The sequence below is a fragment of the Motacilla alba genome, chromosome 2, assembly GCF_015832195.1.
Source record: "Motacilla alba alba isolate MOTALB_02 chromosome 2, Motacilla_alba_V1.0_pri, whole genome shotgun sequence".
Classification (NCBI taxonomy): Eukaryota; Metazoa; Chordata; class Aves; order Passeriformes; family Motacillidae; genus Motacilla; species Motacilla alba.
The window spans coordinates 47,098,193-47,115,759 of NC_052017.1; the positions used below are offsets into that span (position 1 = coordinate 47,098,193).

Here is a 17,567-nt window from a genome sequence, read left to right on the forward strand (position 1 = left end):
TTTCATACACTACCATGACAATCAAGTTATTGAAACTGAAAAATAGTAACACAAAGAGAAGATGGAAGATTTTATCTTTTTTTTCACACAAGTAAATTACTGCATCTTGTGACATATGGTCCCTTCCCATTCACCTCTGAAATGATGGGCTGAATCCTCCCCAGGCCTACGTGGCCCATGCCTGTCAAGTTTTCAAAAGCGACTGCACAGAAATGGTATGGTACCCTTAGCACGCAGGCAAGATGCAGACAGAACACTAACATGCTGTGATCACCAAAAACTCTTGCCAGGTAAGGATGAAAAATGGTGGTGTTTAGTTTGGTAAAGCCATGGGCTGCACTGGCTGCTGTCACCCACCAAGCAGCTGGGAAAACCTCGGGTACCACCATATAACGTGTCAGCCCGCACAAGCCCACACAAGAACACAGTTTGCTTCACTCACAGATCCCTTCAGATGTTTATCAGCTGAGTAATTCACATCATCACATATCATTTGAAGCGGATAAGAGCACAAAAATTTCCTTATGACTCTAAGAAAGGATTTAGATAAGCAAAACATAATTAGAGAAGTGTTGGAAATGAGAGACGCAAGAGCTTAGCATTCCCTCCCCTTCACAGAAACAGTTACAAAATCAAGAGTGATTTCTGCAGGCAGAGATCCTGGGTTCAGGATCATGCAGCAGAGTGCCACCACCAGACACAAACGCTGGTAAGCCCAATGGCAAATGTTTCAGGTTTGCCCCACAGAGTTCAGAATTGCCCATGTCTTCAATGACACATGCAGTGAGACACAGTGCCAATGTTACTGAACCTGACAGAACTGATAGGTGAAGTCACAGGACTATGAGCAACAGAAAACACAAGTAACAAACTAGTTATTTCAGAGAAAAAACTCCCTGATCTCCTATGAACATCCACAACAATGCCTAACACTGCAAAGTAAATTTCTTTGTTTTCCTTTTAGGGTGACCTGGGCTGGTGCCAGAAATGGAACCATTCTTTATCTGAATTCCCTAGGATTGCTAATAATTTTTCAATTATTAACTCAAGTTGTCGAAAATTATGTAAACAAATCCTTCTTCTACTGAGATAGAAGTCCTGTAAGTAATAGGCAGCTGTTAATACATTTATTTAAAACAACCACATATTATGAATTAGTCTTTATAAAGTTGCTTTTTAAGCTCTTGATTTTAGCAACCCTATATGGTTCAGTGAATTATCTTGCTATTGCTCCTTCAGTGTTCCTGCATCATTAGGTAGGAGAAGCATGTCAGAAATTCCATGTGAGAGCAAGGTTCTAGGTCATTTGGCTACAATAGCATGCATATTGGGCTTCCTTTCTCTCTTTAGCCAGGGCTCTGGTACTGCTGCCGACTAACTTGCCTGAAAGAACTCAACAAAGGTGATTCCTTACTATGACCTAAAAATTCACCTTCACTCTGAAGTAGAAAATACACATTGGGACCACTTAAATACCAGACAGCTTCAATTGAAAGTCAGGCATGATCATTCCTACTGACTCTGATATAACATTTGAGTCTGGTGACTTCAGAGCACTTGTAAGGCACATGCTGACAGAGCATGTCTTAGTCTCACTTTTTTATTCCAAATCAACACTTAGAAAACCAACATCTCCCAGGGAGAGGCTCAAGATCCCGACAGAGGATCCCCATAAAAATAAGGATGACAGTTGGCCATAAAAGCATGAGTTTACCATTCTTAGAAAATGCCAGAGATACTGTTCAGTCTCATGGTAAATTGGGTAAAAATTGGATGTCTAGGGACCACTAGACAGACCTGTTCTTTATTGCTTTTCTGAGTGTCAGAAGATTGGCTGAAGCTTCCTGAAATCTTACTGAGGAGCTTTTTGGTTGAATTTTTCACTGCTTTTCAGGCTTTTGTTTGTTTGTTTGTTTGTTTTGGTTTGGGGTTTATTTTTTTGTTTGTGGTTTTTGGTTTTGTTTTGGTCGGTTGAGTTGGGGATTTTTGGGTTGGTTTGTTTGTTTGTTTTTTGGTTTGTTTTAGCAGGCTAAACTGCACAGCACTCTGTCATGATTGTGTCCACTCTTGAATATTTTATCACTTTAGTGCTCACATGAAATGAAAGGAATGCACAGAATTATCACTGCAGTACTCTCTCTGCATTATTTACAACCTTGGAGGCTGCAGCACTTCAGCATAATATTGCTAACATAAAAAGGCAGAATTTCCCCTCAAGCCAGGATTTTAGTCTCGTAGTCTCACTTGCATCTGCAGTGCAAGATGACTGAAAAAGGTCTATGACCCTCCTTACATCTCCCATCCTCTATCCATAACTTTCTAAATGCTGGCATCCCAATGTGCAAAGCATCCAAAGAGATAAATCTCTAGGCTTTCAGCAGAATGGGAATGAGTGAATCCCTGTGCCGCTAGGGAAGACTATATAGTGTTGTTTCACCATTCTGCCCAGTTATTCCCACCCCACCCCTTTTCTTGCCTTGTTAAAGTCCTCTGAAGTTGCCCTCATTTCCTTCCATGTCTTGTTCAAAAGCTGAATGCAGATACAGAAGAACTCCTCAAACGATCTGTCATGGGTGAAGAACATGGGATGGAAATCGTTGCAGGTCTCACTGGCTAAAAACAGAAAAACAAGGGGGGGTGGAATAAAACATGTACAGGCAGGAGCTTCAAAAATAAATGTAAAATACAATCATCCATGAAATTTAGAAAGTAGCGTATTTGAGCGAAATCCCAGTTCTTGGAGCAAAGGATATCAAAACACTACTGTGAAAAGCCAGCCTTGGTCTACAGCCTCAAAGACAACAAAACACAATATAGACCCTTGTCTTTAGGAGACTGACAGCAAGAAGAGGGAGCAACTACCTGTTTGCCTGAATATTCTCTCAATGTTTGTCGTTTGTGCCCAGTTTTGTAGCTCACTCTGGGACAGAAAGACAAAGGGAAGAGGCTTATCAAAAGAGCCTTCCCCACTGCTATAACAGCATGGTCCATCTTGCCTGCTGAGAACCAAACACCAGGGCCCATCACTCACAAAACAGGATTAGATCAATGTACACACTGAAATGTGAAGCTCTGCTGACACAGCAGATGATCTACCATATTGCACAGAGGTAAAAAGAAAAATGTTGACAGATACAGAGATGAGAATATAACTGATTAAATTTGTTCTTTGAAAATAACCAGAATCAAAAGCAATGGATCTTCTATAATCTATCCCTTACCTGAGACAAACATAATAAAAACCAAACAAACAAAACCAAAAAACAGTCCCCAAACATCCTTATTTTTAATCAAATACTGGCTTTAAGGAAGTAAAAAAAAAAATAAAATCAAGGAACACTGTAGTGATAATCCCAAAACGGAAAAGCAGGAGTGTGCTGTGATTCTCCTAGAGCAAAAAATACATTTTCAAAAATTAAGGACTGAAGCAATGCTGACCTCTGGACACATCTGAGCAACCTGAGTAGAGAAGGGCCTTCCTTTAGCCAAAGACTGAACAGAATCTTCAAACTCTGCCATGACTTGCAGGGCCACTTCAGTAGGTTGCATATCTATGTTCTTTAAAAGGCAAAGAAAAAAGTCAAGCTGAATAAGCTTTCTTTATATACCTAGTCCTCAAATCTCTCTGCTTCACCTTTCCCCCTTCATGAGTGTTCCTTTGAACTTTTCCAGCAGTCACTCATATGCTTAAACAGCATCATCTTTCCTTACTTCAGGATCAAACAGCCACTACTTAGGCAAACTTCTTCCTGTGCAAGAACAGCAGAATTGTCAAGCACTGGGATAAATCACATTTTCCCGGGGCTGAATCACTGTCTGATATCCGCTTTCTCTCACTGGAACTGGTCAACTTAGAATTAAGACTCTGTCCAGGAGGATGTGAATGGCTCAGGGTGGCTGACTGACTCTCTGCAGACACTTGGTCTTGGTACCTCTTCTAGCCACAAAACTCCCCTTTCAGTGTGTTCAGTTACCTCTGCTGTAGGAACATGAATTGTCTGCAGAATCACCTGAACCCTCAAAAAAAAAAAAGTTTCTGATCTTTCCCAGCATGCAGTATTCCAATTAGGAAGCAAAACTGAAGCTTAATTGTAAATTTGAAGATTAATTTTAACATCAGATTTACTAAGATCTAATCAATTCTTCAGCTACATGGCAAAGATGGGAGTTAAATTTGGAGCACAGGTTTAATTCTAATCAAGTAAACTCCATTTACTTCAAAGGACTTGCAGCCAAGGGGGAATTAGTCAAAGCAGGGACCTATATTTATGAGGAACAACTCAATCCCTTCAGAAGAACAAAATGCCTCGGGCGTGCTTTTCAGAGCACCTTCAGCTTCCATTCATTCCACTGGAGCTGTAAGGGCTCAGCACTTCCAATAATCAGACCTTCAGCCTGTAATAATGTCAGAGGCACAGCAGAACAGATTCTCAGAGGGCACTTGTCTTTAAGTCATGAAATACTATAATGATGAGTAGAAATAAAATAACACCAAGCAGAAGAATGCAGCCAGTACCTTCGCTGTATAAATCACAGCACGAAACAAGGCAATAACCCTCGACACGCACTGGCCTCTCTGATCCTCCTCAAAGCCTGAGCTTCTCACTGCTCCTGCTCATAAAAATCAATAAATCAAAATTAATGGAAAGGCTAGGGATTCTCAGAAAATTGATCATCGGTTCTAACTCATGCTTTTTATGATAATCAGCCTCTAACTGTATCTACTATGCTGACTGTTCTGCATGCAGAATTAGAGATGCCACCTCTCCCCACCTTATTTTATAAGTAGGCAATGGATGGTGTTTTATGCCTTTCAGTGTCAAAACAAAAGAGTAAAAATCACTGTTACTGATATAAACTGAGAAAGCTGGGCCTTTTAGAAGGCAGGATCAATATCTTAAAGCACAAACAAATCTTAGGAATAATTCAAAACCAAATGATAAACAGCTTCTTCAAAATTCCAACCACTATCCAGATAGTAGACAAAAGAAAGGAATCCAGTCTGCTTCAGCAGTAGCCTTTTTTATGCCTTGAAAATTCTATCCACACTAATACAAAATCATGCAATTCAATGGAAAAATCTTCAGGCTGCAGCTCTAGTTAAATCTGTGTCCTGCTCAGAGTGTTTAAATATCTAATGAAGGGTAGCCCAGTACTTTCCTTCTCCTTTTGACAGATGAGTTGCGGATGAAGGAAAAGGTGTTGCTGTTGTTGCTAATGTGTAGAGACCAAAGTAAGACTAATTTACAAACTGCTGTCTTAGCCCACTCTCTCCAGCCTCAAGTCTGCATCTCCAATATCAGAGCAGTGCCTCTCTCTGCAGAGTGAGCAAATTTAGAGGCTGCTCAGTTTTACTAACTAAAAACTTCTTAAATTTATTTTTTCACTAACTTGCAATTTGACTAGTTCTAAACTGAAACAGAGGTCTAGTCTTGGAAAAATGTGGAGATCTTCTGCATAAGAGCTGCATGCAAAATTCTAGCCCTTAAGACCAGAACTTTCTAACCATCCTTTTCACAAGCAGGGACCAACCACATTTACAACCACATAAAAACAGCCACAGGGCTACAATGTGGGGACACAAATCATCGTGATTATTCACCATCAAGTTTTAATTACACCTCTGAGAGATCACCTTTGAAAGGCATGCCACAGATGTCTAGCCTACATAAATCAGGTGAAGATTTTGTAGATTTTCCATTCTTGGAGCAATTCTTGGAGCTGTAGATCAATATGCCACCTCTCAGGATACAAGTAGTCCCTCAAGTTTCTAGCTGATCTATAGCTGGAACTTTGAGAAAGAAGCTTAGTTCATTTCTCATTATAAATTGTGCTGGCAAAAAAAAAAAAAAAAAAGCAAGCAATTTGTACCTGGGAGTTTAGGGAGTTTATGGGGTTCCTACAGTGTGTATTTTTAGTGTCTACTTTTTGTCTGTCAGTTGCTTCCTAAATTACAATAAAGACATTCAAGCATCCCAGACTGTTTGAGGAGTAAACAGACTTGACATGTTACGTTGTTCCTCTGTGGATTAGTAGAAAACAACAGGGGGAAAAATAAGTGAGAAAGAAGAAAAGAGTGGTACCTTCATTTTGTACTCCATCTCTAAACACCTATTCCCAGGATACAGAATATCATCAGGGTTGAATTTCTTTTAGCTGTGTCAAGAACATCCAGGTATTTGCATAATTTCATAAGACTGTCTTGAAAGGCCACAGATTATGTGATGGTGTTTCAATAAGTGTTTTGCTTGAAGTACAGCAGAGATTTAAATTTTGAAGTTGCCATGGGGAACTGAATAAGGACAACAGGGATTTCTCCAGGCAAGACAGACTCCAGGAAAGGAGCAGGGCACCAGACCAGACAGAAGGCTGCTGTGTCACCTCACTGTTCAAAACAGTATGAACAGAAGGCCACTAGCTCAAACAAACACTGGCTGATTGCTGTGAGGGCTCATTATATTTTTCCCCCACGTTAAAAAGTATACTACACATAGGTATCTTCTACATGTGGTTTCCACTTGGAAGGGAAGGAAAAGATTAATACAATTTCTTATCTTAGATTGTTTTGTGGAACACTAGTGAGTAACACAGAGATAAGATCATCATGCCCCTAAAGCTAGAACAGCGGGCAGAGATACAGTGATACACTTCCATAGCCAAGGTACTGCCCTTGATCTTAAGAAAACTCTGCTTTCTCTCTGACTCTGCTAAACTGCTGTGTTGATACTACTCATCCCCCACTGTGTCTTTAAAATGGCATGTGGTCATTCTGACCTCTCTTGTGAAGTTCTTGAATTCGAGAGATGAAAAAGAGATGATTGTAGTGGTATGAAAGCCATATCTACCATGAAGGGAATGTTTGAAATTAGGAACCACCCAATCCATTATTTACAAAATCCATTCACAATGTTATGGGGGATCAAGATGAGGTGAGTTAAACAGTCATTTTTCTGTAAACTTGAGGCTTGGATCTATGAAATTGGCAATGCATATGAAAGACAATAACAAATGAGACACTTCATTCAAGGATGTCAGCTATGTACAATCGTTCTACAAAATAGAACTTCAACAGACCTGATTAAGTAGACAATAAATAAAAGTGATAGGGTTGCTGTGTATTCTCAAATATCTCAAAAGCAGGGAGTCAGCTTAAATCAATCATATTATTCAGTCAGCCATCTAAACACAGTCACCTGGCAAAAATGCTGTCACGCAGAGAGGCAGGCAGCCACCTGTGGTGAGCAGCCAGCCTCTGTGCCAGGGGTGGTACTAACAGACCCTGTGCACCCTGAAACTCTTCAAGAAATGCATCTTGAAATTGCATTGGAACAATTCTGAGGTGAGGGAAGCAGTGGTGCAGAATCCTGAGAGGCAGGTTTGCAAAGTCCCAGGGAGAGAGGGGTTCAAACACATCTCCCTGTCTTAAAGGTACCTGGGAGTCATGTGATTCAAATTTCAAAGAGAGCTGTGCTTTCTCTTCCTGAGCTGCTGCTTAATTCAGTGTGAGTCATTTATCCCTTCAGTTGTTTTCCCGAATTTCACAGAATGGAGATGATAATATCTCATCAGAGAGGAGGCGGGTGGAAAGAACCATTGCACTTTCAGAAGTGCAGCAAGATCCACAAATGAAGGGGGCCATACGGACCTTGGAAATATCATCTCCACTTGGCATGGCCTCCTCTGGGATTATTATTTGCCAGTAAGAGAAGGACCAAAGAGCAACTAATTCTCACTAGTTCTCAGGAGGAGAAGCACTGTAATTTCTGCTTCTTCCTGAAGATGCAGTACAGTAAAAATAACTACTGCCATGACCATTTTTATATCCACAATCAAAAATTCTCTCAGTAATGGAAGAACATATAAGAAGAAGAGCACCTAATACTTCAGAAGTACAGTGATTGCCAGGTTTTCTACACTGCTGATCCCTGTGGTCTGCCAGCAGTTATTTGACTTTGGCTACCCTTCTGGCACATGATAAGGAAACAGTGTAATTTGAAGCAAGGAAGGCCATTGGTAGTGCCAGTGCAGTCATGAAGCAGTAATATTGCTGCCAATCATGTAATTTTCTTTCCTAGGGAACAGTTCTTTTTAGAAGACTCAACCGGTATTAGAACAAAAGCCACCAAAATTGCCTAGCAACACAGGGCTACAAGAGAGCTTCAACATTTTACCTTACCTGATCACATATTTAGTCAGAATAGAAACTATAAGAAATTTCTAAGCATGCAGCAAAACCCATCAACTCAAACTCCTAAGAACATAACATGTCTCTGAACCTGTGAGATCCATAATGGTGCTATGGAGGGAAACTGGAAACAAAAGCACACACAAAAGTCTGCAAGTTTCTCAGGGCTCAGAATAAATTTTAATATGCAATGAAAAACAAGGATTCCATGAAACTTCAGGACTAGGATCTTCATGGCATATGCAGCCTCAAGCTCTTCAATAACTTCCCCAGATTTGCTTTAAAGGTGACTGCAGCTTTATTAGAAAAGCATATCCTCTCCCCAATATATCATTAATAAAGGAGCGACTCTAAAAATCCACCTCTTCCACTGTCCCAAATAAAAATTGTGAAAGAAGAACCCTGACTACTGCAGCACAACTCAATAAAGCTGTGCACTCATCACTACCAATAGATCCAGCAGTCCAGAGGTGGCAATAAGTAGGCATCAGACTCACTCTGCCATATCCAGTGGGGGAAAAGAAACCAGTGGAGACAGTGGTGTCCACACAGGCAGACTGACTTTGTAAAGATAACTCCCTTTGCAGCTCTCAGTAAATAGAGATTTCATTGCACCTCTCCTGCTTAGACCAGACCTGAAGGCTGAACACTGTAGTCTGGAAATGCAAACAGAAAGCCAAAGTACAAAGAAAGTTTTTTTAAAAAGGGCTCTTATATGCAACTAGGAAATGAGAAATATTACAAAGATCATCATGCTGATAAGAGTTTCCCATCTCATTCAGGAGCAGCCTATTTTTGTTTGTGACAAAACAGGTGCCAATTATAACTAAATCTGAACTGCCTCTGCAATCTGTCACAGTACACTGCTGGGCAACAGGAAAGTTCTCTGCTTCCCTCTTGATTTCGCCAGTATTTCCAGGACTAAAAAAACAGTAATCAATAACAATAAGAAAATGTAGTTTTAAAACCTGATGGGTAAATTGGAATATCATTTTCAGAAGTGAGGGAGCACTTCATATGAATTAGTCACGCACTTCTAGGAGAAAACTCCTTGAGAGTGGAAATTGCATGAAAAAAAACAAGGGCTTAAATGTATTCATCATACAAAAAAAAAATTATTCTTTCGGGAAGAAAAGGACATAGGTCCACAAGCACATATCTCTAATTATGCTCCGGCATATTTATAGTATCCCTGAACAAAAATATAGAATCATAGAATTCTCTACATTGGAAAAGATCTTCAAGAATATCAGAATGCTAGTTGATTAATGTGAGAAATTTGCTTGGGGCCTAAGAAGTCTTTATGGACACTTCTAGCAAACATATAGAAAAAGAGGGAAGTAGACATATTAAGAAAAATCTGTAGAAGGTTGGTTACCATATAAACAGATTACACAAAATTTTCTTACTGCTTCTCTCTCAGGTTCCCAACATCTTGAAAAGCACAGAGGGTAATGATGGTCACATGAAAGCTTAAAAAATACCAATCAAACCACCATATAAAAAAGCATTTCTCACAATTTTTACTTGAAGTCCAGCAGACACAGGTAGTGGCACTGACAGAAGGCCAGCTAAGCTCAGACCTATGAAGGAAAGCACCTTCTCACATCTGTTCCATGCTGATACCCTGCTCCTTTACCTGTTGCACCCTTTCTCTCTTAAGCCCTAAAAAAACCATAATCTCATCTCCAGACAAATCAGGAAGAATGCCAGTGGCAATGGGTAGATATGCAGCATTTATAAAAGCAGCATAAAAGCAATCACTCTGTGCAACAGCCCTTTTTAGCCCTAAAGTACCCATTGGCAAGGTTTATTGCTAAGTGCTACATTTTGGCACATTTTCTAATAACTGTTGCAGCACCTCAGACTCAGAGCTCTGAGGGCGGGGGTCAGAAGCTCCTGGGCGCAGAAGAAGGAGACATTTGCTCTGCCCCTGCTTGTGCATCTCCTTGATGTCGCCTCCCACAAGCATTGCAATGAGAAACTGCCTTTCATGGCAGAATTGCTGACTTCTCGTGTCTTACTCTGACTGGCTTAGAGAGCACCAGCTTATTGCTTCTTCTCCTGAAGGTATTCTTGCTAAAAAGCAAATGCTTACCTCTAATTACTCACTGTCTTTATTAGGAAGTTACACAGAATGTACTACAGGTTATAACTCCTGCCTCTTCAAAGACCTTTTGTGAGATACTTCATCCAGAATATACTCAGGTTACCATTTGAAGTACAGACCATGCTGTTTTGACTCACAAGAGAGGAGGAACTGTCAGTGAAAATTAATTCTGCTTTAAGTAGGCTGGCTAAGGCTCCATCTGTAAGCAAAACTTAAAGGAGCCTATAAAAACCTGCATGAAAAACACCGCAAACTATAACCTGGGAAGTCTATGGATATTTTTAGGTTACCCCTTACTACCTAAGCAGCTCCCATTCCCTGCTCCCAGGCATGGACCTCCTCATTAAAATCAGATTTTTAAAACCATACAGCAAAGAAACTATGTAGTACTTGTGTAAGACAACTAGAATAAATAACATATTTTTTGGGGGTATTTGGTCTTCCAAGTGCACAAAAGCATGACAACTACTAGGAGAAAAACTAAATGAAAACATGGAGAAGGCAACAAACCAACAGTCAAGTCAGGAAGGAAAACAATTGTTTTTCCTGGTACCAAGGCATTACTCTATTAAAAAAATGGTTACAAATTAATTACTCAGGCAGACCTGGCACAAACCATCTGTACTCACCATCAGAGATGTCTGTGTATGAGATATCTGCTCTGCTCCATTTTTATGAAAGGTTGTTAGGCTGCCTTCAGTGCCCCTATGGTGGGGTGTCAGACAGCTGGCTGCCTGACACCACTGTCTAGTCAGTCAGGTCAGCTTCCAAAATGTAAAAGCTGGGAGGACAAAGGTCCAGTTACCTAGAAAGTGAACTAAACTCACTCAGCTCCTCTGTTCCACAGAAAATGGAACAGGACAAAAGCACTCTAAGTTCAACCACTTGCTTTGAATCAATCCCAGATATCCTCAAAATGCCTAACAAGGTAACAGACTGAGACACAGGAGGAAATTACATCAATATCAATAAAAAAAAAATCTATGATTAAGGTGAAGGAGTTCACTATATCACACATCCTAGAGCAATGGCACTTCATCTTTCATGCCATATCTGTTCTGAGCTATGCTGAAACTACATGCTCAAGAATCAGGAGAGGCACACCCAGTGTCTGCCCTTGACTTCTTTGAAAATATGTGTGGTGCCATCACTACCACAGCCTCACAAAGGACAACCCACCTTAGCAGTAACACCTTTCCTCCCTCCCCTTCTGCATCTCTACAAACTGTACCTCCTTTAAAACAGGCATATTTATTCATGCCTGCACTAAATTGCCAAATAACGTCTTTCCTCTGTCTCTTTGTGAAAATAAAATATGAGGAAGAAGAAACTGGCCACTGGATTCAACTCTGCACAGGCAAAATCCTATGCAATAAGCCCCAGGCTGGGAATACTCCTTGGCGTGTCTACAGCCCACTCTGTATTCCATTCTTGGTCTGCCATGGGCAATCAGCAGCTCTAAGCTTGGCAGCGACAACACGGCGATCTGTGGGGAAATCTGTGGGCAAATCTTCCCACTCCCAATCCTTCCTGGAGCCCAGATGGACTTGTTGAGGCAAAGGTCATTAACTCACAGTGAAAACTGCACCTTACTTATCTAACTGCAACCACCTACATTATTTTCTTCCCCTACAAATAGTCTTAATTTGTAAATTATGTTTTTAACTCTCTGGGCTAGAGTCCCAAATTCAGACTGATAGAACAAAAATAAAACTGCTGAAGCATACTCTTTTTAACACAGACCAAACTGAGTAATTGCTACTCACAAAATGGGAAAACAGTGATGTGGCAGGGTGCAAGCTGCTCAGGAAACACGGAACCTCAGTGCTTGTTAGTATTTTTATCCAAGATCATCACCATAACACACCAAGTGCCAAGCATGTTCAAATGGCTTTGTGAACATTAATCAGCCTCTAGAAGGACAGTAGTTAATACTCACTCCTCAAATGTCAAGCTTGACCTCTTGAAAGGCAAAGGGAAAATCAAGTTAATTAGGCCACAGTCTTAACAAGAGAGGTTATTTAAATAATACATTTCCAAGTGGGACATTCAGCTCATAAGTCACTCCACTGGAGTTTTTCGCTTCATGGATGAATATGAACCAAGTTGTATGATCCTACAGCTGGCACAGCATAGTTTTGGATAGGTAGAACTACTGTCATCAAAAGTTATGTTTTAGAAATGTTAATTAGGCTGTAATATTGCCCTACTTTATGGTATTGCTCTTATTTTTAGGCTGAAACATTAAAACAGCATTTCAGTCATATCACTATAAAAAAATAGTATGTTAAAACATTGCATTCTGGAAAAACAGGTCTCTTGCTTAAAGGTATTCTAAAGAGTTCAAATATTTTAAAATTAATTCCTGCCCTATATTCTACAGCATTTGCATTGTATACTAACAGATATAATTCATTATAACTCCAAACCTTATCATTTCTGAAGAAGCTTAGAGAATCACCTAGTTCAGGTTAAGTGAAGTCGTGCAGGTTGTCTCCTCATGATGCTGAGAGATAAAAAGACTGCAGGGTGATGGGAGATAAAAAGCCCTTGAGTATAAATCAAGTCAATAGATGGGAGATTGGGGAAGGAAAGAGGCCCAGACAACACATTGCTGAGGTCACATCTTTGTAAAATATAAGAATCACGACAACAAGAACAAAATTTAATTGACAGTATAATGTCTCAGGTATTAATATCAGCACAGTTTTCCCTGGGAGCTTGTTTTACTGTTGTCATTGTTATTTGATCTATATTTTCTTTTTTGTATTGTAAATCCATTATTTGTTTTACCCTTGTTGTCTACAAGAATTGAATAAAACAATTTTTACATCATGCCTTGAGGTTCCTGAATACATTTACATCTTTTCAATCACTTTTTCCACCCTGACCATGAGTAATTGACTAATTTTTCCTTGAGGATCTTATTTGATCAAGTGTACTATCACTCACTCCAGAAATATGTCTGTATGCATGAGAATCACAGAACAGAGACACAGAAAGATTAAAATAATTATTTCTCAGAACAAAAAAACTAACAAAAAAAGAGGTAAGCAAAACCCTTCAGCTGAAATTTCTCTGTTGGACTATGGCTATACTTGAAAAAGGATCTAAGTTAACCTTCTTAGAAATTCTCTCCTATTATTCCTCCTGCAGACACTTAGCAATTTGAGACAGGAACATGAAAGTCATCTTGTATATATAGGACCACTCTTTGTTTCTGCATTTCAATTTAAAATTAGTTCTCAGAATTTAGGATTATTGCTTGCCTGTTTTTTTACAAAGCATTATCCCACTCATGTCTCAAGAGATATTGCATATGAGGCAAGTGAACTATCCTCACTTTTATTAAAAATAAACTCATTCATAACACAAGCTAAACAATACATATTCAGCTGGAAAAAATACCATCATGCCCTAAGAAAGCATTTTTCAAATTTTTCTGACTGAATCTGACCATCAGCAACATAATACACAGGTTATTAGCATCAATTCAAAAACTGTGAAGGAATACATCTGGAAAAGGAAAGTGTTTCCCAGTCTACTATGAGAAGTTAGAGAAATAACATTTCCAAACCAACCATCAAGAAATATTCGAGATTTCAAATGGTTTTTTGAAGAAATAGCTAAATTTCTCCATCGCCAATAGGATAGGTTGGATATGTTGGTTTCAAAATTACTAAGGCAAAAGGCCCAGCCTGCTTTTAGAAAAATAAGTGTCAACTCCTCCTTCCCATTTAAACTTGTAACATTAGTATAAACTTTTCCTATGTTAGATTAAAACTCAGCAGCCAGGAGTTTTTTCCCAGCAAAGAATTACAGACAGTATGAACTGAATTGAATTCTAAAGCTCTGTGGTTTTGGTTTAGGGATTGTATTTGGATTATTTTTAAACTGAAACCCAACCTGGTTCAGTATCTGGAAGTATCTCCTGAGCAGGAACTGGCACAAACTTAGGAACTTCATTGCTCTTGGCAGCTCAGCAGAATGGCTCAGTTGAAAGTAGAAACACTCTATCCCCAGTTGCAAGTTGTTGAGCCTGGAGAACTATAAGCATCTCATTGCAAATATTTCTGCTGCCGCTGGAGAAAACTTTCAGTCAAACTGCTCCATGTGTCTCAGTGTATCTGGCTGTCACAGGGTGAGAGCCCTTCCCTTCCCTCCCCTCTCCTGTCTCTCGCTTCCCAAACACAGCACTAGTGCTAATTGCACTCCCACAGTACAGCAGATGAGCTCCAGCTTAAACTGGAACCAATACAAAGTAGACTCAACTGATTTCTTGTTATCCATTTATATTTCAGAGGTCAACACCTCCTCAAACAATGAGATGCAAGGGGTTCCACTTTTCCCTAGTAGATTTAACAGGAAGCTAAAACTTACATCCTTCTTCTTTTTCTTCTCATTCCCGAATGACACGAGGGAAATTTCTTTGAAAGTAAAACCAGCACAGTTGTGGTTTTTAAGATGTGAGTCCAAGCTATCAGTTGGTTTTGACAGCACAAGTGTCATTCCAGCTGAAGCTGTGCTCCAGTGCACACCCACACCAGCAGAGAAGGGATTTCTGCCACCTCCCAAAGGGAGCAACTCGGACACACAGTTAGGGACATGAAGCCACTCGGGGGTGCCACATTTCTGTGTCGTAGCCCTGATGTGATGCCTGGCCTGGTCTCCCCTGGGCCCAGAGAATGGGCAGCAGAGGACCTTGCTCCTGTCACATTGAGAGTTCAGTGCCCCAGTTTGGTGTTCACAATTGTAAATAGCCACAGTTCCCTTGATGCCCTCATGAAGGCTTCAGGTCTCACAGAAACTGGTTTTCACAGCTACCAGCATGAAGGTAGCCCAGTTATGTGCCAAGCCTACTGCTATTTAATTTGCAAAAGACTGGTATATATGAAACATCCTCTTTCTTAAAATCATGCCACTTCCTTCACCATAAAACACCCTTTCTCTCATGAAGTCCATTCTCTCTGACCTACAAGAAGCCTTGCAAGCAAGGCAGATTTTTAGTAACTTTGTCATGCAAGAGGAATACAAAAGCAAACACAAGGCTTATGCTTAACAAAGAGAGGAGGAAAGGTGAAATTAGTTATTGTCATGGCTGATCTCAATAGCAGGCACAGCTTCAGAACAAATTTTAAAAGTAAGAAAGAACATATTGAGGTGAATAGAGACTGGAATAAGTACGGCACAGGCTTACTAGGAAGGGATCAAGTCTGATTCATCTAATCTTTGACAAAATAACTCTTGTTTCTCATGGGTAAAATGTGTTGGGCTTTATCAGCACAGCAGACAATTTAGTTCTCCTGCATTTGACTTAAGAAAAGTATTTTGATATAACTCTGTGTGCCAGGCAGAAAATCATTAATTCATCTGGACAAAATAGGATTTGAGACAAGAATCAGTGTGGTGGTGAGGTGCAGACCACATACAAAAATGACAAAAAAAGGAAAGGGGAGGTATCAAACTAAGGGCAGTAGTGCTAGAATTTCTCAAAAGTCAGCCTCAGACTCCAGATTTTTGTTAATCACTTTGGCATAAAAATCTAATATTAACTCTATGAAATTTGCTGGAGCCCAAAACTGGTGGCATTGTTGATGGTATCATAAAAGAAGATCAGACTGTCATAAAGGAAGGGCTTTGAGGCCTAGAGAAATCAGAATGGTATGGCATTGAAAAGATTTTGAATTAAAAAAAAAGGATTTCTGCTCTAATCTGAGACTCATCAGTTGTAAAAAAAAAAAAAAAAAGTAGAAAAAAGGACAATTTGTAGACAGAGTGATCATTCTGACAAAAGCAGCTGCAATCCTAAAACACAATCAGTGAGATTTCAATCTCACAATCAGTAAAAATAATGTGATACAGGGTACAGGGCAATGGTAATACACAAACTCTATTAACACCTGCAATTCTGGGCACCTGTACACAAGATGTAGGGACTTAAATGAGAACATAGAAGGAAGGGTTCCTAAAATGGCCAGAAAGTGGAAAATGGTATTGAAATGGACTGAAATGTCTACGTTGGTTTAGTTTGGCAAGGTGAAGGTTGAAATGAAATAATACAAATACATGGGGGAGAGCAGAGAAACAGAAAGAGAATACCTGTTAAATAAAGAACAAATCTGGCATAAAGATTTACAGATTTTAACTATTTTTGAATATATTTAGACTGGAAATGAAAAGGTTTTGAGCCCTCTCATGCATGAAAACAGCAGTGATTAGTGTAAGGATGTAGTTCAATAAATCTGTGAATGGGAATATAAGTTGTGTCTACCTGCAGTGATCCAGCTCTAACCCCTCATTTTCACTTCTGTGGTAGTGCTATTTTCTGCATTTATCATTAACCCAGGCCAGCTACCCCTTAGTGCCTGGGTATCGTGAAACTGCTGCATTCATTTGCAATACCCTAATTTGACTAATGTCTACAGAAAGAAAATGTACTGACCATAAAAGGCATACACAAAAAAACACCCCTTCTGTTTTAAGAAAAAGAAGTTACTCATCCTGCACAGTGCCATATTTAAACCTTTGTAATACTTTACTGGAAACCAAACTGCACTAGTGAGGGTGTTACATCATCAGTCACAGCAAGCATTAGGGAACTCAGGGACAATTCAGGACATTTAAACAATCATTATGACATTGCCATCTTAACGAACAATAATTGTGTGCACTATTAAATGTACAAAAACGGAAAGTAAACTAAGCAATCTGCCCTGCACTCACACATTGTTTCTGACAGTTCTATAACTACTACAAATATTGCATTGTTACGTTTCTCCTTTCCCAGTTTCAACTACTTTTCTCACGTGACCACCTTTGAAAGTGTCAGTATGTTAAGATTTTCTAACTTTGTGCTTTCAGTTGAAGTGGCTGGAATTTCAGTCAAACACTATAATATCCTCTAACCTTTGGCAACAAAGCTCCCACCTCCTTTGCAGTGTAGAAGTGGACCAAAACCAGCATCGTCTACAGCAGGTTTTGCTTATCAGCTGTGGACCAGAATATATCAACTGGGACTGCAATGATTTGACCTTTTCTCTCTAAGATAAAAATCAAGCACCACAGCTCCATTTCTTTGAGTATAGAAGAGGGTTAATGTTTCCTTTCTTCCTCTGAGAGTGATTGTTCAGATGGTCTAATACATATCACTTGTCATGGTATCTCTACCAGTATCTACCAGAAAAAAAAATTGTCCTGGGCACTAATAATTCAATTCAGTCTTGGCTTGATGGGAGGCAGAACACTCAGCTATTCTAACAAATGATCTCTCCA

At 39.7% G+C, this 17,567-nt stretch overlaps 1 protein-coding gene across 6 annotated transcripts in view; it reads right to left on the minus strand.

Annotated features, from left to right (window-relative positions):
- ELMO1 (engulfment and cell motility 1) overlaps positions 1-17,567 on the minus strand; it is a 304,241-nt gene that overhangs the window by 101,095 nt on the left and 185,579 nt on the right. For all 6 annotated transcript variants that reach the window (XM_038126698.1, XM_038126700.1, XM_038126695.1 and 3 more), the window contains one exon: positions 2,477-2,613. In XM_038126698.1, the coding sequence (XP_037982626.1) occupies positions 2,477-2,613 (137 nt within the window). The remainder of the gene's footprint in view (positions 1-2,476; positions 2,614-17,567) is intronic.